Consider the following 21,697-nt stretch of genomic DNA (forward strand, 5'->3'; position numbering starts at 1 on the left):
CGTTGTCAAATACCCTGGGGTCCAGGACATCTTGCAGCAGGCAAGGAAAATCTTGGCCCATTTCAGAAGATCTTACACGGCCATGGCTCGCCTTGCTGACATTCAGCGGCGACACAATCTGCCGGTCAGACATCTTATTTGCGATTGCCCGACGCAATGGAACTCAACCTTCTATATGCTTGATAGGCTGCTCCAGCAGAAACGTGCAGTTAACGTCTGTATGAACTCTGCGGCAGAACAGGTTCTGGGGAGCTGTTTTTTTTTTCACCGCGCCAGTGGCTGATCATGCGCGACACATGCAGACTTCTGCGGCCATTTGAGGAGATCACCAAACTGGTTAGTCGCAGCCATGGCGCCATCAGTGACATGGTACCTTATGCCTTCTTTATGGAGCGTGCATTGCGTCGTGTCATTGATCAAGCTGTGGAGGAGCAGGAGCGGGAAGATGAGGAAGTCGCAATGCTGGATGAATTCCGAGGGGGGCTACTCTGGAGACAAGTGAACAACAGGAGTCTGAAGAGGAGTCAGAGGAGGATGGTGCCGGGGCGGATGAGGAGGAGCAAGAAGAGCATGCTTTAAACCTTTCTGGGATCCCTGTTGTGCGTGGATGGGGAGAGGAGAATGAAGAGGACGACATTATCCTGGATGATGAGCAGGAGCCAGGCCACCACACCGCTTCCAGTTTAGTGCAAATGGGGGCCTTCATGCTCCAGTGTTTTAACAGGGACCCCTGTATAAAAAGCATAAGGGTCAAAGACCAGTACTGGGTGGCAACGTACTTAGACCCCCGGTACAAACACAAAATGGTGGAAATGTTACCGCCGTCACAGAGGGCTGTCAGAATGGAGCACTTCCAGGCCTTGCTTCGAGAAATGCTGCATTCTGCTTTTGCGTGCGCTGGCAGAGGAGCAATTCCCACTCCCAGAGAAGGAGTTGCGGGTACCAATCCAACAGCGCCTGCAAGAAGAGGCCGGTTTGAAGATGTGTTGGTGACTTCTGATATGAGATCATTCTTTCAGCCTACCCATCCACAGGTGTCATCCGGATCCAGCATCAGGGAACGCCTAGACCGTCAGGTGTCCGACTACATCGGGTTAACGGCCGATGTGGACGCTCTGAGGAGTGATGAACCCCTGGACTACTGGGTGGGCAGGCTTGACCTCTGGCCAGAGCTTTCCCAATTTGCAATCGAACTGTTGGCTTGCCCCTCGTCCAGTGTCCTGTCCAAAAGGACGTTCAGCGCAGCAGGGGGGGATCGTGACCGATAAGCGTACTCGCCTAGCTCACGACAGTGTTAACTACCTCACATTTCTAAAAATGAATGAGGCATGGATCTCGGAGGAATTCAAACACATGTGACCAGTAGACCATGTATATGTCTATAAACAATTTTTTTAATCGAGCACACAGACCTTCTTTCTTCATTTGGCTCACTTCCTTGTCCAAAAAAAGCACACCGTACTATATGCCTGTACCCTCCTGTTTGAAGAGGTTGAGCGGTGTCATATTTCTACTGGGGCTGCTTATTATGAGGGGCTCCCACCATCCCTGTGCTGTGCTGACTTCCTCCTGGGGCTGTACCTCTGCTGTGCATATTATGAGGGGCTCCCACCATCCCTGTGCTATGCTCATTATGAGGGGCTCCCACCATCCCTGTGCTATGCTGACATCCTCCTGGGGCTGCTTATTATGAGGGGCTCCCATCATCCCTGTGCTGTGCTGACTTCCTCCTGGGGCTGTACCTCTGCTGTGCATATTATGAGGGGCTCCCACCATCCCTGTGCTATGCTCATTATGAGGGGCTCCCACCATCCCTATGCTATGCTGACTTCCTCCTGGGGCTACTTACGGTGCAGGTGTCAGTGCTGTATATCACGGTGCTGGTATCAGTGCTGTATATGATGGTGCTGGTGTGAGATCACTCTATCACGGTGCAGGTGTCATTGCTGTATGTCACGCTGCTGATGTCAGTACTCTCTATCACGGTGCTGCTGTCAGTGCTGTATATCACGGTGCAGGTGTCATTGCTGTATGTCACGCTGCTGGTGATCATCTCCTGCACCCTCTTCTTTGCCTACCCTGACCTTCCCTCTCCTCCATTGCCTTCATGCGCTCCACAGTCCTGAATTGTCACAACAATTTCACATATAAAAAAAGAATGCTTGTAGTTGTCGATCCCAGATTCACCTCATACATGTGTTATGTCATTGGCCATGTGGTGGGACTATGTTTGCACAGCTAGTAATTATTTTGTGGCTGCAAATTTGACCTGTAGGTTTGCAAAGTTCGCCTCCCATTGAAGTCAATGTGGCCGCCGCGAACGTTACGGTTCGCAAACTATCGGCCGCGTTCTCGGTCCGCGTTCGCGAAACGTCCCGTCGGAAGTTTGTCCATCACTAGCTGCTAGCTATCTGCACCAAGGTGGTTGGTTGGTGAAACAGTCTGACAAGGGCCTGGAGTGTAAGGCCAGAGCTGCAGTGCTGCAAGTGAGAGCCAACTAGACTGAATGTCTGTCTTTTTTTGATAGAAAAGGGAATGCTGAAAGTTCCTGTGAGGGAAACCTGTGTTTGCTGAACTTGCTTTTAATAAAAATGGGCAAACACAGCCCTTTAAAAAGAAGAATCATCGAAGGGAATCGCGGAACACTTCCGTTCCTTCTATGAGGGGCTGTACAATCTGCATCCCCAACCATCGGGAGACCGCCCCCAAAACCACTACGCAGCCATTGAATCTTACCTTGCATCGGCGAGACTACCCTCCCTGTCGGAGGACCAAGTGGAGACACTCTCACAACCGATCTCCCCTGAGGAATTCTCAGCTGCCTTGGCGGGCTCACCCAAGGGCAAGGCGCCTGGCCCGGATGGGTTCACCATCCCTTATTACAAAACATTCCAATCACTGCTAGCCACGCAGTTTACTGCTGCTTTCAATGCCATACTGGAAGGCCAGGGTGTCCCGCCGGACCTCCTGCAGGCCAGTATTTCGGTCATACCTAAACCGGAGAAGGACCCGCTGCTCTGCTCGAGTTACAGGCCCATCTCGCTATTGAATTGCGATCTCAAGTTGTTTACGAAAATACTAGCGGAGAGGCTTGCACCTGTCCTTCAGCGTCTGGTTCCCCTAGATCAAGTGGGTTTCATCCGGGGGAGGGAGGCCAGGGACAGTACGACGAGAACTATTGATGTAATTGCCAGCGCCAAGCGCCTTAAAGTACCGCTTATGTGTTTATCAGTGGATGCCGAAAAGGCGTTTGACAGGGTGAGCTGGCCCTTTCTTCTGGCCACCCTGAGACACCTAGGTCTGCCGCCTCCTATGGTTTCCTGGATAACGGCCCTTTACTCCTCCCCCTCAGCGGTGGTTAGGGTTAACGGAGCATCCTCAGCTCGCTTTACAATTAGTAATGGTACGAGGCAGGGGTGTCCGCTGTCCCCCCTTCTCTTCGTTCTTTCCCTGGAACCTCTCCTTCAACACATTAGACTTAACGCCGACATCAAGGGGTTAGAAACGCTATCATACCACCACAAGGTTGCTGCCTTTGCAGACGACCTATTGTTTTACATTTCCGACCCTCACACCTCGCTACCGGTACTCTTATCAGAGATAAGACATTACGGAAAGCTTTTGGATTTCAAGATTAATCTGCAAAAATCGGAGGGACTTAACGTCTCATTATCCTCCACCACCCAGGCCCACACGAGCAAAAATGTCCCCTTCCGCTGGGCGACCCAAGCTATTCAGTACTTGGGCACCAAGATCCCCCCCGGACCCAAACCTTATATTTCGGCTGAACTTTCAACCCCTTTTGCAGGCGTTCACCACAGACTTGGAAAGGTGGTCAAATTTGGCAACCTCCTGGTTTGGTAGGTGTAATGTACTCAAAATGAACGTAATGCCACGGTTATTATACCTTTTGCAAGCCCTACCCATAAAGATCCCCCAATCCTTTTTTAGAGCGCTGCGATCCATGTTCACTAAATATGTGTGGCAGAATAGACCGTCGAGGCCAAGCCGGTCGTTGCTCCAACGTTCAAAGCACAGGGGGGGGTGGGGCTTCCAGACCCAGCTTTATACTATATGGCAGTTCACATGAGTAGGACGGTAGATTGGTGCAGACATGGGGCGGGTAAACTTTGGGTCCGACTTGAGCGGGAAGCGGTCTCGTGCCCCATTGAGGGTTTGCCTTGGAGTGGGATTAGCCTGCCTGAGAGGACTCGTGCCCATCCCCTAATTGAGCCCACGCTACGGGAACTGGATAGATATTTCAAACTCGCGGGGGTGCCTGGATTTCCCTCGCCCTTGACCCCCATAGTGGGACATCCTAATTTTGTGCCAGGCACACTCGACAAATCCTTCCGAATCCATCAAGACAAAGACCTAGCTCGGGCCTCCCACTTTCTGGGATCAGGGGACTGGAGGGACCCCTCGGGCTTCTATGAGACGCTAGGGAACACTGCGATAGGCAGATGGAAGTTGGCCCAACTTTCACACTTCCTCAAATCATTGCCGCCCAGTGGCCATTTCCGTAGAGCCTTAACCCAGTTTGAGGAAATGTGCGTGGGAGAGGGTCCGATACGCGGTTCACTATCACAATCATATGGCATCCTCTTGGAGCATTCCTCACAGGGGGACCCGTCGTTCATTAAAAAGTGGGAGAGAGACCTCGGTGTTAAACTTTCGACAGACCAAAAGAACCGTGCACTCCTTTTTGCTCACAAGTCTTCCTTGTGCAGTAAGTATCTAGAAATCACTTACAAAATTTTGACTCGCTGGTACAGGACCCCCACGGTCCTAGCTGCCATGTTTCCGGGACACAGCCCCATGTGCTGGCGATGTGGTACGCAAGCGGGTACGTTGATTCATATCTTTTGGGAATGCCCACAGTTAACTCAGTTTTGGAGACAAGTCCTAAAGATCACTTATGATCTCACCTCGGTTGACCTTCGGGATAACCCTGCTGCGATTTTCCTTAACCTGACCCCTATGTCTGGGAAGAGATACCGTAAATCCCTCTTGAAACACCTCCTGAGCGCGGCCAGGGCATGCATACCTAGCATGTGGAAGCAACAGTCCTCACCGGCGGTAACACATTGGTTCGCGAGGATTAGCGATATCTATCGTATGGAACAGATGACGGCGGCCATAAGGGATAGGGAGGAGGATCACGACGCCTGCTGGTTGCCTTGGAATCTTTTCAGGTTTTCTGCTGAATATAAGACTTATCGGTGAGTCCCGTGGTGGACAGTGAAGGGAAGACCCGGCTAGCGGGAACCACTGGAGTCTCCCCTCCTTCCCACCTCACATAGACCACTCTGGTCCACCTTGCTCCCCCACCCCTTCCCCACTGCTTGTTTTCCTCTTGCTCTGTTCTTCCCCATTCATTCCCCTCCCCCTCACCCCACTCTTCCCCCTTCCCCTCCCCCCACTCTTTCCCTTCCCCTCAACTTAAGTAAAAAACTAGTGATTGCCAAGGTTTGGCCACAATATTTCCTCATTTTCCTTACCGAGGAATGGCAACTTTTAAGATGCTGCGGCCCAGGGTTCTCCCCAATGGCGACAAGGAGCAGTGCCGCAAGGGACCTCTCTGAGACGGCCAGAAGGGGCCCTATCTCGGAGCGGGACCCAGACGTTAATATACCGCTGGGCAGCCAGCTGGATGGGAGAGCCGGTGTCGTAGCCGTAGGTTACTCACAGTGATAATGCTATCGCATACTAATTTACCAATTGATCTGTTTACTGTATTATGTATATTAAATCGGTACCAAGGAAAGAGGAGTAACATGTTTTGATCAGTATGTTTCTGTATTGCCTGCAATCCGTAAATAAAGATTAAAAAAAAAAAAAAAAAGAAGAATCAGCGAGTGGCAGTGTCCTTGAAGCTTTACATTTTACTCTAGTCCTTTACAATAAATATTATATATATATATATACACACACACACACACATACACACATACACACATAGTATGTATGTGTGTGTATGTGTGTATGTATGTATGTATATATGTATATGTGTATGTATGTATGCATGTATGTATGCATTTTTTTTTCACAAGAGTGAGTATACCCCTCACATTTTTGTAAATATTTTATTATATATTTTCATTTGATAACACTGAAGGAATGACACTTTGCTACAATGTAAAGTAGATAGTGTACAGCTTGTATAACAGTGTACATTTACTGTCCCCTCAAAATAACTCAACACAGCCATTAATGTCTAAACCACTGGTAACAAAAGTGAGTACACCCCTAAGTGAAAATTTACCAAATTGGGCCCAAAGTGTCAATATTTTCTGTGACCACCATTATTTTCCAGCACTACCTTGGCATGGGCATGGAGTTCACCAGAGCTTCACAGGTTGCCACTGGAGTCCTCTTCCACAACGACATCATGGAGCTAATGAATGTTAGAGACCTTGCGCTCCTCCACCTTCCGTTTGAGGATGCCCCACAGATGCTCAATAAGGTTTAGGTCTGGAGACACCTTTACCCTGAGCTTCTTTGGCAAGGCAGTGGTCATCTTGGAGGTGTTTGGGCCGCAGGGCAGTATTCCAACATAACGACCCCAGTCTCTGAAGGGAGGGGATCATGCTCTGCTTCAGTAGGTCACAGTACATGTTGGCATTCATGGTTCCCTCAATGAACTGTAGTTCCCCAGTGCCAGCGTCTTTTACCCGCATTGGTTGTTATCCCTAGAAAGCCAATCGCCCACTCTAAAAAAAAAAAAAAAAAAAAAAGGTACCGGGATGATGCCTGCAGCTGCGAGCATCATTCAGGTATAACCCCAGAAAGCAGAGGCCGCATATCTGCGTACGCTCGGCTGTGGAAGGGGATATATAGTGTGTGTGTGTGTGTGTGTGTGTGTGTGTGTGTGTGTGTGTATAATTACATATACATACATATACATATATTCTCTATCTCAATAAAGAAACAAACAATCAGCGCACACACATAAAATAGCAAATTATTGCAAGCTGAACACCTTAAGGAGCAAATCACAACACCTCCATTATAGACAAAATATAAAAATGGTGCAGCGCAAAATGGAGTCCGTACACTATGCAGTCAAATAATATACAGACAAAGAGAAAGAGGGATGAGGCCACCACGTGATGAAGGAGATCTTCCAGTATTACAAATTCAAAGTGACAGATCTTTCCACCTTCAATATAGGGTACTTTTACCGGATCTTATGGACCACTGAGAACTCAAATGGTCAAATGGGCTTAATCTCACACATCTGGTGGTAAATGGATCCAGCAACATCAATCCATGGATGAGGACAGAATGTGGTCAGAATGAGACACTTCCAACGGCATGGAAACCATAAAATCCAATGAACCACTTAATTTTCTGTTGGATAGATGCACTTTGCTATTCACAGGTTGAAAGAATTGCTGAGCCAGTCCAGCGGGGAGATTACTTGAAAAACGCTCCAGCAGCAAGAAACCCCCAATATGAATAAAGAAAAAAGTGATCCAAGTGTAGCCCTTTCGTATTTATTCAATTAAAATTAGCAAGCTCAATAAAACGTAAAAAACAGTCATTGAACAGGTATAAAGTGCATGTCAATACAAAATCCAAAGGTAGCATGAAAATGACAATAAACAGCCACAAGGTGCAACGGTGGTGTACAGTCAGTATGACGGTGGATGACGTCCACAGCTAAGCTCCTTCCCCCGTACGCACATTACATCCTAAGTGGACTTCATCAGTGGTGGTTGGAGCTAAGGCATCACCCGAGATCCATAAATAACGGCCTGGTCGCCATGGAGAGCAAATAAAACAACGCAAGAAATCAACAGGCTTCTCCTATGGGGACACACATCAGCCGCATACACAGCATAAATATATCTGGACAGTATTAAAATTATGCATATATAGAAATAACTGTAATGTAAAACTAGGAGCATATTAAATAGAGACTCCGGTGATTTTTCACGTGGGGAGATTTAAATGGCAAATTAAGGTTCACAATTTGGATCCTACACCATCTAATATCCCCCCCATCCGTTCCCCTCTCACTCCTGTAGTGTCCACTCCGGTTGTGTCTGGAGCCCCCATGAGACGAGGTCCCCCTAATAGGGGACGGGGGCATCCGAACAACAGGGATAGAGGTAAACAAAGCTAGAGGCATTAGAGGAAGGAGTAATACCCACCCCCAAGGGAACAATCCTATTGGCAGGAATATAGGGGGAATACAAAGCTGCTTAGAGGCCGTAACCCTAATGCCCCCCCCCATAGGAATCCCCACCTTGGTAACCAAGAACAACGGGGGAGGGGGAACGAGCTCCCTAGAGGTAATGACTAGTATTATGATCAAGCTCCTATATCTGTTCAGAACCACTTATTCAGGATGATATGACACGGGAAGAAGTTTTTTTTAGGACCACGCCAGTTACACTGGCAAGACCCATGGGGACAAACTCCCATGGGCAACAGACAGGGGGGCAAAAGAAGACTACGAGAGGAAGAAGAGCAGTGAGAAGAATTCAAAAGACAAAGACTGCGATAGGTACAGGAATCTATAACATTAGTGGTATTGACCTTTCCGGGGATGAGCTTAGGGTCCTTGATAAGGGTCTTAACTTCGCCCCTGTTAGAAATTTCAACAAATTCCAGACCTACATCAGTTTACAAAAATTAGTTCAACTTCCGGTTCCGGCGCCGCATGGAGTAGCTGTCCTCTCTCACAGCTCCTGCAAACCAGCCTCTAAATCAGCTACAAATCCGGCGATTTCGCCCGCTCCACCGGCCAGCTGACTTCCCCATGCTACCAGCTCCAGGATGGACCGGTTCGTGGAAAAAACCGGGCCGCGTTCGTACGCGGCCGCCACCGCGCGGCAGGCCGCACCGCAAAGCGAGGCCCCACACCGATCCGGTCACCGCTCTGGCCTGCGCGACCTATCCGGGAGGAGACAGCGCCAGCCATGGAGGTAGGAGACCCAGCACAAGGCCAGACAACCTCCAAGGCACCCTCTTCCCTACAATCTCCAGCCTCCACACATGTACCCGGGCCTGTGGCGCCTGTTGCCATGCTGCAATCTCTGCCATCCCCACCGCTGCAGGATCAACAGACAGAGCTTCTGGCACAAGCTGTTGCTGCTCTCCTCTCCCCTATGATAGCTGCCTCTGTTGAGAAAGCTGTCACCCAAGGCATGCATAAATTTCAAGCCCAGCTCGGGGAACATGCATCCAGACTCAATGAAGCTGAAAATCGCATCTCTACTTTAGAGGAAGAATTATACCAAACGCAGTCCCTGGAACAAGCTCAGGACAGAACTAACAAATATATTTTGGAAAAGCTCGATGACCTCGAGAATAGGTCCAGGAGGAGCAACCTGCGTTTTGTAGGTATCCCCGAGTCGCTTCACCAATCCGCTCTGTCAGACCTGTGTGCAAGCCGCATCCCGGAGGCTCTGGGTCTGGGAGGACCCTTCACCGTGGAACGAGCACATCGTGTGGGGGCGCCCAACTCGGATCGCAAATCCCTGCGCCCGATAATTGCCAAATACCTGAATTATTCAGACAAAGCCTCCATTCTGCAGCAGTATCGCCAGTCCAGATCACTTCAGATTGACGGGGTCAAAATCCTGATCTTTGCTGACTATTCAGTGGAGGTTTCCAAGAAACGGAAGGCCTTTCAACATATCTGCACGGAACTATTCCAATGGCAGATGAAATTTACTCTGGCATTTCCGGCAATCCTACGGATTAAAGCACCCAATGGAGAACAGCTCTCTTTTCAAGACCCGGACGATGCATCGCGTTTTCTGAAATCGATACGTTCGGGCCCTCCACTCAGCCCGGCACCCAAAGCGGCTCCAGTTAATAGGGCTCTTGACCAGAGGAGCCCACGGAAGGATTCCCCCAAGCGCTTCAGGGCCTCAGGTCCAGCTCCACACGTTCTGAACCCACGTTGATGGACCCCAGGACCTTGTGACCTTTCTTGTCTTCCCTCCCTCCCAGGGACGAAGCTTTGCCTACCACCCGTTCTCTCATGGTAGAAGTGTCTTCTGTTTGAATAATTTCCTCCTGGGCCACTTACGCTATGCATGCGCTCCTCAGGTAATATTTGACCAAGGGCCGTGACTGGCCCCGTGTGCTGCATTGACTGAACTTATGTCTTTTACTATGTCCCATAAGCCATCGGCTTCTGGCTGTTCTATTATAACTATTTTTCCTTAATGTTTGCGTTTTTTTTTCAGGTTACACCCACTTGTTCCCCCTGTGGATTCTTCTGTGCAGACCATCTCACTTCGTTCTGATCCTTGCCTGGGTTGACGGCGTGCCATGCTCCTTCTTTCTAGGGCAGCCATTTCTATGTCAGTTCGGAGGCCTGGTTCTGGGAGCTGGTCTACACAGTGACCCCCATGCGGAAAAAAGTGAAGTTAATAGTAAATTGTTTTTACTTTCTTGGTTACTATGCTTGGCACATTTGCCGTTCCCTTCCCCACCTCTTCCTTCTACTTATTCCTAGACATGTGCAGAGTAAAATATTTCGTTTCGGAATTTCGTTTTCGTCTGAAAACTTAATTTATTTAGTTACTCCCGAAATTCGTTTTTATTTATTTCATTTTTCGTTCAAAAATTGCATTCGTCCGAAAATCCACATGAATCACGGTCGAATCTGTCTTTGAAGGCTTATGGTGTCTGTCGAATGTATAAAGAAGATTCGACGGAGCTAGTATATAGCATACTTTAGAACCCTATTAAAGTCTATGGGACTCCAACGTTCAAAATCTAAAGTGCTCATTTTAAAGGCTAATTTGCAAGTTACTGTCCTAAAAAGTGTTTGGGGACCCGGGTCCTGCCCCAGGGGACATGGATCAATGCAAAAAAAAGTTTTAAAAACGGCCGTTTTTTCGGGAGCAGTGATTTTAATAATGATTAAAGTGAAACAATAAAAGTGTAATATTCCTTTAAATTTCGTAGGGGGGGGTTGTCTATAGTATGCCTGTGAAGGGGCGCATGTTTCTGGTGCTTAGAATTGTCCCTGCACAAAGTGTCATTTATGCAGGAAAAAAAGTCCTTTAAAATCACTCGCAGCTATAATGAATTGTCGGCTCCCGTAATACAGAGAACACTCATTGAAAGTCATTGATAAAAAAATAAATAAATACATTTAAAAAAAAGCGTGGGGGTCCCCCAAATTCAATTACCAGGCCCTTCAGGTCTGGTATGGATATTAAGGGGAACCCTGCCTCAAATTTAAGAAAAAATTTGACGTGGGGTTCCCCCTAAATATCCATAACCAGACCCTTCAGGTCTGGTATGGATATTAAGGGGAACCCCGCGTCAAATTTAAAAAAAAAATTGACGTGGGGTTCCCCCTAAAAATCCATACCAGACCCTTTATCCGAGCACGCAACCTGGCAGGCCGCAGGAAAAGAGGGGGGGACGAGAGAGCGGCCCCCCCTCCCTCCTGAACCGTACCAGGCCACATGCCCTCAACATTGGGAGGATGCTTTGGGGGTCTGTGACCCCTCAAAGCACCTTGTCCCCATGTTGATGAGGACAAGGGCCTCATCCCCACAACCCTGGCCGGTGGTTGTGGAGGTCTGCGGGCGGGGGGCTTATCAGAATCTGGAAGCCCCCTTTAACAAGGGGACCCCCAGATCCCGGCCCCCCCCCTGTTTGAAATGGTAAGGGGGTACAAAAGTACCCCTACCATTTCACAAAGAAAGTGTAAAAAATGTTTAAATAAAACAAACACACTTTTGAAAAATTCCTTTATTAAAAATAAAAAAATAAAAAAAAGATTCCAGCGGCGGTAATCCACTCTTGCTATCCATCGACGGACGGTCATCTCTCCAGCGATGTCTCATGTCATCCAGCGCAGCGCAGCATCCTTCTTCTGTCTCCGTGGAGGAGACACTACAGACATTCCGGCGGCTGACGTTTGTTATATACGGAGGGCGGGGCCACCCGTCACCTGACCCCGCCCCCCTCTGACGCAAGGGGAAACCCGGGGTTCCCCGTGACGTAGGGGTGACCCCGCCCCCCTCTGATGTAACGGAAACCTGCCTGTGTTACATCAGAGGGGTGCGGGTCACCCCTACGTCACAGGGAACCCCGGGTTTCCCCTTGCGTCAGAGGGGGGCGGGGTCAGGTGACGGGTGGCCCCGCCCTCCGTATATAACAAACGTCAGCCGCCGGAATGCCTGTAGTGTCTCCTCCACGGAGACAGAAGAAGGATGCTGCGCTGCGCTGGATGATATTAGACATCGCTGGAGATATGACCGTCCGTCGATGGATAGCAAGAGTGGATTACCGCCGCTGGAATCTTTTTTTTATTTTTTTATTTTTAATAAAGGAATTTTTCAAAAGTGTGTTTGTTTTATTTAAACATTTTTTACACTTTCTTTGTGAAATGGTAGGGGTACTTTTGTACCCCCTTACCATTTCAAACAGGGGGGGGGCCGGGATCTGGGGGTCCCCTTATTAAAGGGGGCTTCCAGATTCTGATAAGCCCCCCGCCCGCAGACCTCCACAACCACCGGCCAGGGTTGTGGGGATGAGGCCCTTGTCCTCATCAACATGGGGACAAGGTGCTTTGAGGGGTCACAGACCCCCAAAGCATCCTCCCAATGTTGAGGGCATGTGGCCTGGTACGGTTCAGGAGGGAGGGGGGGCCGCTCTCTCGTCCCCCCCTCTTTTCCTGCGGCCTGCCAGGTTGCGTGCTCGGATAAAGGGTCTGGTATGGATTTTTAGGGGGAACCCCACGTCAATTTTTTTTTAAATTTGACGCGGGGTTCCCCTTAATATCCATACCAGACCTGAAGGGTCTGGTTATGGATATTTAGGGGGAACCCCACGTCAAATTTTTTCTTAAATTTGAGGCAGGGTTCCCCTTAATATCCATACCAGACCTGAAGGGCCTGGTAATTGAATTTGGGGGACCCCCACGCTTTTTTTTTTTTTATTTATTTTTTTTTTTTTTTATCAATGACTTTCAATGAGTGTTCTCTGTATTACGGAGCCGACAATTCATAATAGCTGCGAGTGATTTTAAAGGACTTTTTTTCCTGCATAAATGACACTTTGTGCAGGGACAATTCTAAGCACGGGAAACATGCGCCCCTTCACAGGCATACTATAGACAACCCCCCCCTACGAAATTTAAAGGAATATTACACTTTTATTGTTTCACTTTAATCATTATTAAAATCACTGCTCCCGAAAAAACGGCCGTTTTTAAAACTTTTTTTTGCATTGATACATGTCCCCTGGGGCAGGACCCGGGTCCCCAAACACTTTTTAGGACAGTATCTTGCAGAATCTTTTCTCTCTGTCAAATCTTTTTTCTCTGTCGAATATTTTCTCTATATAATCTTGGACTAATAGAGGTAAGGTTAGGCACATTCGAACACAGGTTCTATAGACACAGATTGTTGTCAGAGTCATGTCGAATCTCCTATTCTATATCGAACTGTTGTAACAATGAAAACGAAAATAAAGCATTTATTTATGTCGGATCTTTCGTTTTTCGGATTTTGTGCTTTCGTTATCGTTTGTCAAAACGAAAGCGAAAATAGCTGAAATTCGGACGAAAATGCATTCGGACGAAAACGAATGCACATGTCTACTTATTCCCCCAGCTGCACTTTTCCCCAATCTACCCTCCCTTGCTGCTACCTTACCAGGGGCCGCCCTGGCCCTATCTGGAGCACAGCTCCTGTTGTTACATGACCCGGGTCCTCCATACCACATGGTACTATTAATCCCCACTGTTACTTCACTTAACGCTCCACCATGCTACAAGTAGTCTCGTGGAACGTTAAAGGGCTTCGTTCCCCCAACAAACGTCTGAAGATATTGCGACACCTCAAGAGACTCAAAACAGACGTAGCGCTGTTACAAGAAACCCATCTCTCCTCATCGGACTTTGTTTGGATGAGGAAGCTCTGGGTGGGTGAGGTGGTGGGTTCTGAGGCTGTAGGCCGGAAAGCAGGGGGTTCTTATTCTCATCAATAAGAATCTTCCTTGTAAGATCCTATCTACGGACGCAGATCAACAGGGCAGACTCCTTACGATTAGGGCCCTCATAGGGACCAAGGAACTTGCAATTACCAACGTCTATGCCCCCAATAGCCCCACAAAACCCTTTTTCAGCGCATTGACTAGTTGGCTTCTGCGCTTCCCCCACCTCCCGCACCTGGTGGGGGGTGACTTAAATTCTGTTGCCCACCCGGTAGACGACAAATCCTCATCATTGCGCCCCGTATCTTACTCGACTGTTACTATTCCCACGAGCCTGGCAATGACTAAGGAATCCCTTCACCTGCATGACATTTGGCGATTCCACCACCCGACCGACCGAGAATTTTCCTTTTACTCTTATCCCCACAATGTCTTTTCTAGGATTGACTATTTTTTTTAGCTCTAATGACCTAATCCCCTTCCTTCCGAAAGCGGAAATTCATGACATAGCTATATCCGACCATGCTCCGATCTCAGTGACTCTAGAGACCCCCGACATACACCCTAATCCCAAAATATGGCGTTTCCCCTCCTATTTGCAACACAACGCAGACTTTCAAGCTTACATGACGAAAGAATGGGCATCCTATTCACAGACGAACGCAATACATGCTGATAACCCACACTTGTTCTGGGACGCAGGTAAGGCGTTCCTTAGGGGACGCATTATCTCTTATGCATCCTCGTTCAAGAAACACGCCCTGTCTCAATACAAAGCCTCCAGTTCCAGATTACATCAGGCCCAGCGAGCACTCTATGCCTTAAACTCCCCCAAAAATCGTGAGGCCTGACACACAGCCAAGCAGTCATTTGACACTTGGGCCGAAACCTTGGAAACCACTAAACAAGCTCACTTCGATGCCACTCTGCACAAATTTGGCAATAAGGCTGGCAAGCTTCTTGCCAGATTATGCAAGGGACCCTACCGCCCCACGGTTATATCGTCGCTACGCGACCCCGATGGCACAGTCACGACCACTCAGAAGGGCATCAATGCGGCGATGCTCCGCTTTTATTCCACCCTCTATGCGGCGGACCCTGTTGACCGACCCACGGCTCGCGACTTCCTCGACGAAGTACAATTGACCCGAGTATCTCCCTCTCAACTCGATTCGCTAAACGCCCCCATTTCCCCCTCGGAGATATCCGATACGATTCGTAAGCTAGCTTCCTCCAAAGCCCCAGGCCCGGATGGCCTATCAGGCGAGTTCTATAAATCTCTCAACGCACTTCTAACCCAGACCCTGGCCGATGTCTACCAACATATATGGTCTGGTGGCCCCTATCTCCCGTCCGGTAATCAAGCAATTATTAAGTTGTTAGAAAAAAAGGGGAAAGACCCACAAGAGCCTGGATCATATAGACCCATCTCGCTTCTAAATCTTGATGTCAAAATTCTTTCCAAAATAATAGCTAATAGGCTGGCTGGCATCATCCCCTCCCTGATCCACTCCGCCCAGTCAGGTTTTGTCAAGGGCAGAACGGCAACTATTAATATCAGGAAGGTGATGATGGCACTAGAACATGCTAGATGTAACCCTACCAGCGATCTAGCTATTATTACTCTAGATGCCGAAAAGGCTTTTGACAATGTTAATTTTGAATGGCTTTCCATGGTACTGGGGGATATGGGTTTCACCGGACCCTTTCTACACCTGATCAGCTCCATGTACACCTCCCCTGCAGCCAGACTGGTGGCCGCTGGCCTCCTCTCGGATGAGTTCCGGCTACATAAGGGAACCAGACAAGGCTGCCCCCTGTCCCCACTCCTTTTTAACCTGGCCTTGGAGCCGCTTTCCAGATACCTGACATATAAAGCACCGCTACACGGGATCGAAATCGGGTCGCACGAATTAAGAACCTCCCTCTTTGCTGACGACGTCTTGATATTTTCCGCCAACCCTTCAGCAGACATGCCCACGATTAAATCCTTATTTGTCCATTTCAGACAGTGCTCGGGACTGCGTATCAACTACTTCAAGAGCGAAATACTCCCCTTGGGATCCCTTCCACCTCCGACATGGGCTAACCACTCCATTTTCAAGGTAGCTAGAACTCATATCACATACTTGGGCATTAAGATAGGGAGGCTCCCCTCGTCTCTCTACCACCTGAACTACCCCCCCCCCCCTCTTTGCCAAACTTATACAGGAATTGGACAACTGGATGGATCTGCCTCTTTCGCTCTTGGGAAGGTGCCACCTGGTAAAAATGGTCAGCTTTGCACGCCTCCTGTATCCCCTTCAGACGATACCCTTACTCCTTAGGCATAAGGATACAAAACTTTTAAACTCAGCAATCTCTAAATTCTTGTGGCGAGGCAAGAGACCCCGCATAGCCTTCTCTAAACTTCACCTTCCCAGGAGCGAAGGGGGTATTAACCTTCCCAATCTTAGAATGTATAACCTAGCATGTCTTTTGAGGATAGGTCTGGACTGGATAACCCAAAAATCCCGCTGCTCAAATTACCCACTGGAAGCTGCAATGACCCATCCTTACTCCCTAGCTGCTCTTCTCCACTGCAAATGGAAACAATTAGATCCGTCACTGCAACACAACCTTTTACTGAGAGACACGGCTATTGCCTGGAGAGAAACACGGAAGAGCCTTAAGCTGTCTCCCTTCATCTCTAGACATCTCCCGATACAGGGTAACCCGAACTTCACCCCGGGGCTGGACCGCCAACCCTATGAAACATGGCGTCAAAAGGGCCTCGACACCTTCTACTCCTTATGTGACCCGGACTCTGGTCGAGCACTCCCCTTCCGCCGGCTGGCTGTCAAGTTCTCCTTGCCGGATTCATCCGCCTTCCACCATGGCCAATGCCTCAGCTTCTTGCAGAAAACTTGCAGGGCGGAACATGCAAGATTCCAATCCTCTTTCATCGAAGTACTTCTCCACAAAGACTCTTATGGCATCTCTGATATCTACAAACCTCTACTACTGCATACTACACCCTCTCTGGAATCATCCTGGGTCTCTAACTGGGCCAAAGATTTCCCAAGTACCGATATTGTGGATAAGATTCTACACGGACTCCAATCAGTTTATAATCTGGTCCCAAATGAAACTTGGAGGGAAACCCAACTAAAAATTGCACATCGAGCGCACATACCTTTTCTACCTTCCTCACCTTCATGTCAATCCGCTGCTTCTTTGTGCCCTCTATGCCGGCATCCTAGACCCTCCCTCACTCACCGCTATTGGTCTTGCCTGGTCATCTCCTCATTCTGGGATGGAATTTTGGCTTTTATCTTCAAGATAACACTCCTGAAACTCCCCAAGGACCCGCTACTCCTCATCTTTGGGTATTGGGACCCCAAACTGCTCCCTTGGTCGGCTACCCCCACACCTCTGGGCAAGGAGTGGGCCTTGCTCTGCCTGTTACTCGCTAGGAGAACCATCCTAGCCAACTGGACAACCACGACTAAACCCTCTGTCCCACAAGTCAACAGGGAACTTATGCACCTTCTCTTTTGGGACAAATTGAATACTAGCCTTCTTCACGCAAAAGCCAAACTACGCTTTCACAACAGATGGGGCTTGTATATAGCATCTAAACTCACCCCACAGGAACGAGCCCACCTTGAGGACCACTCCTTCATCCATAAGGGACACGCGCCAACGGCGATAGTCGCTGCAACCTAAAACCGTACCAAGCGGGCCTCTGTGCCCCTGACTCTCTCTCTCTCCCCCTCACACGGGGACTCATCACCTTTCATTGACAGCCGGGATCTGTGCAGCACCTTTCTCCCCCCCCCCCAATATGCAATAAGCTGCACCTGCTACTGACCACCCCCCCCCCCCCCCCACGGTTATTTTATTTCATATTCATTATATGCTTTATTTTACCCTGTAGTTCGCTCTTATAAAACATACCAGGTTACCTTATGACCTCCAGATCCATCCAGTTGAAGCTTCCCCTTCTCCCTTCTTTGGGGAGAATGGTAAGTCTTCCCTTAAGCAATGTACACAATGCTTAGTTACTACCAAACCCTAGGTCGTATGACTGCTTTCACTCGATCTTTCTATTTCAATGAGAAAAATTTTCGTCTTTGTATTTTGTATTTGTTATATACCTTTTTTCAATAAAATTTTATTAAAAAATAAAAAATTAGTTCAATCCTTAAATAAGAGATATTTTTTATCCAAACCTGGGGTACCCCCCCCCCCGGCATCTGTACATGTAGTACCTGGGAAGGTCAGTGATCTGTAAAACACAGCCACACCCCCCACAGTTAGAAACCAGCCCCTAGGACACACTTAGCCCCTACACTGCCACCTCCTGGTTAACCCCTTCACTGCCAGTGTAATTTACACAGGAATCTGTGCATTTGTATAGCACTGATTGCTGTATAAATGACAATGGTCCCAAAAATGTGTCAAAATGTCCGATGTGTCTGCCATAATGTCATAGTCACAATAAAAATGCCATAAACTATCCCCTATTTTGTAAACACTATAACTTTTGCGCCAACCAATCAATAAATTGATTTTTTTTTTACCATAAACATGTAGAAGAATATGTATTGGCCTAAACTGAGGAAAAAACATTTTTTTATATATTTTTTGGGGATATACAAAAGTAATAAATAATGCAGTTTTTTTTTTCAAAAATTGTCACTTTTTGTTTGTAGCGCAAAAAATAAAAACTGCAGAGGTGATCAAATACCAAAAGAAAGCTCCATGTGTGGGGAAAAAAAAAAGGACATCAATTTTGTTTGGGAGCCACGTCACACGATCACGCAATTGTCAGTTAAAATGATGCAGTGCCGAATCGCAAAAAGTGCTCTGGTCTTAAGTCAAAAATGGTTCGGGGCTTAAGTGGTTAAAGCTGGTATTGCAACTTTGGAAAAGAATAAAAATTTGGTAGTTTGCCCTGCAGATAAGAGGTGGGCTTGTTATCACGAGTAAGACTTTCTATAAAGAGGAAATGGATCGACTATTGGCTGATAGATACCTATCAGGTTCTTACTAGTGACCCTGTGTTCGAATATAAAAATGAAGTGCAAATCCTTGTGCAAGGGGGTAAAACCAGTGGAGTTCTTAACAAGAAAGAATCATCATTTCTGGACCCAAGTGCATGTAGGAGGCCTATCATATTTTTTTCCTAAAATCCATAAAGATGCTCAGAAACCACCGGGGAGGCCTGTAGTCAATGGTATTGACTCAGAAAAAGAGGGCTCCCACTGTCAACAATAGCAGTGTGATGGTCCCATCCCTATATATAGACCAGGAAGAACCCCCTAGATGGGAATTTGACAGACCACCAACACATGCAAAGCAACTATAAAATATAGTGTTTACTGATACAAAAAATATTAAAACAGACGGCTAGCATCTGAGCAATATACAATACAACTAGAACATTACAACAACACTTGTGCTCTCATAGGTGTAGGATACCCCAAACCCATACAAGCTGTAGACTACTTTACGTTATAGCAAAGTGTTATTTCTTCAGTGTTGTCACATGAAAAGATATAATAAAATATTAACAAAAATGTGAGGGGAGTACTCACTTTTGTGAGATGCTGTACATATGTCTTTGTAACAATAAATGCTATATAACCATTCTAGAGAATGATGGAGGGAATTGGCAAATCAATGTAACCATTTACATTTATTGGTTACATTCATTTTTTAATGCCCTCCATGTTGCTCAAACCATAATAAGAGAACATTTATTCAGAAGAGAAAATTATTTTAATTATGAATTTGCACAGAATGAATATACATGCACACCCAATGGACACATTGCTATGCAAAATATTATAAAATGTATCTGAAAGAAAACAGGTTTTGCTGAACTCTCTCTGGGAACTCTGCTTTTGTGTGTTTGCCTTGTAATACATATTATATTTGTTTAACAAACATTGTACATTGTATAAAGTATATGTAAAAAAAAAAAAAAAAATACAATAACCAGTATAGTTTCTCTCTCAATCATCTGACACTTTTGCAAAATATTACTGTGTGTTACAATAAGTGCCTAACATATCCATGGTTTGTTCTAGTCTCTTTTTGTTGAGATGAAAAAATCTAAGATGCAAATGGTCTCTATAATCAAATGATTATACAATACATTTATATAGCTGTGGCGCAGTTCAAAAGTAATGGTTATATTAATGAAAATACTTCTATTATATTTTTGTCAGATTCAAGTTTAGAGGCAAAAGAGAAATGCAAAACGGGAGGGAAATTAGAATACCCCAGTGGATATGTTATGAACAATATCTGGTACCCAAAGACTTGCAACATGAAGACCTACCATGAAGTAGAAGAACAAAATGCTTGTATGAAAGGAAAGTTCTTCTATATGTTTGGGGACTCAACCACGCATCAGTGGATAAATATTTTTGAAACCAAGTTGAAAAGTAAGTATTTGCCATTTGCTAGTATGAAACTGATTCATTTGTTTAAATCTACCCATCATGCTCAGAATAAAATGTTGAGGGTGTACTTAGCCACATTCTCAGTTGAGCTTGTAAATAAAGGACAGGCAAGAATGCTCCTTCTCCAGGCTATGAACAGATATGTACATATTTTTACTGCAACTGTGGCCATGCTATGGACAATAAAGTAGAAGTCTGGTCAAAAGCTAACTAAACCTAAACCTGTTCCAACCCCCAATCTAAGCCCTATGTTACCTACCCTGTAAAGGAAAGATGTGTATACTTACCTAATCTAAGGGTGCTCCAGTCCGATCACGTGATTGAAATCCCAGCCCTGGCTTCACTTTAGAGGAGGTATAGCGGACAATGGATGCCCCATGGTAAGTCGATGGATGACGTCACTACCTATGCACTGCAGTCATTGTTGCTGCTCCCACCTTTCTCCTGAAGCTGGCTGCTGGGGATATCATGTGACTGGACCAGAAGACCCGCAGATAAGGCAAGCATACAGATCTTTCCTTTACAGGATAGTTAATATAGGGATTACAATGTAGGTGGGAGTAGGTTTAATCTTTGGTTAAAACCTAACTACTACTTTAACCACTTAAGGACCGGGCCTATTTTTCAGACTCTGTGTTTACAAGTTAAAATTCATTGTTTTTTGCTAGAAAATTACTTAGAACCCCCAAACATTTATACCTTTTTTTTCTAACACCCTAGAGAATAAAATGGCAGTTGTTGCAATACTCTGTCAGACCGTATTTGCGCAGCGGTCTTACAAGCCCACTTTAAAAAAAAAAAAAAAAAACAATTTGAATTAAAAAAAATGAAGACAGTAAAGTTAGTCCAATTTTTTTTTTATATTGTGAAAGATAATGTTACGCTGAGTAAATTGATACCCAACATGTAACACTTCAAAATTGTACCCGCTCGTGGAATGGCGACAAACATTTTACCCTTAAAAATCTCCATAGATGACATTTAACCACTTTCAGACCGGACCATTTTGCTGGTAAATGACCAGAGGTCTTTTTACAATTTGGCACTGCGCTGCTTTAACTGGTAATTGCGCGGTCATGCAATGTTGTACCCAAACAAAATTTGCGTCCTTTTCTTCCCACAAATAGAGCTTTCTTTTGATGGTATTTGATTGCCTCTGCGATTTTTATTTTTTGCGATATAAATGGAAAAAGACCGCAAATTTTGAAAAAAAAATGATATTTTCTACTTTTTGTTATTAGAAAAATCCAATAAATTCAATTTTAGTCATACATTTAGGCCAAAATGTATTCAGCCACATGTCTTTGGTAAAAAAAAAG

The 21,697-nt window shown here is 46.6% G+C and overlaps 1 protein-coding gene across 1 annotated transcript in view; it reads left to right on the forward strand.

Annotated features, from left to right (window-relative positions):
- Positions 1 to 21,697, forward strand: part of LOC143997264 (NXPE family member 1-like) — a 230,592-nt gene that overhangs the window by 195,238 nt on the left and 13,657 nt on the right. Inside the window, exon 4 of the mRNA XM_077492803.1 lies at positions 20,142 to 20,360. Within this exon, the coding sequence (XP_077348929.1) occupies positions 20,142 to 20,360 (219 nt within the window). The remainder of the gene's footprint in view (positions 1 to 20,141; positions 20,361 to 21,697) is intronic.

Source organism: Lithobates pipiens, unplaced genomic scaffold, assembly GCF_037356315.1.
Source record: "Lithobates pipiens isolate NorthernLeopardFrog02 unplaced genomic scaffold, aLitPip1_a1.2 Scaffold_19, whole genome shotgun sequence".
Classification (NCBI taxonomy): domain Eukaryota; kingdom Metazoa; phylum Chordata; class Amphibia; order Anura; family Ranidae; genus Lithobates; species Lithobates pipiens.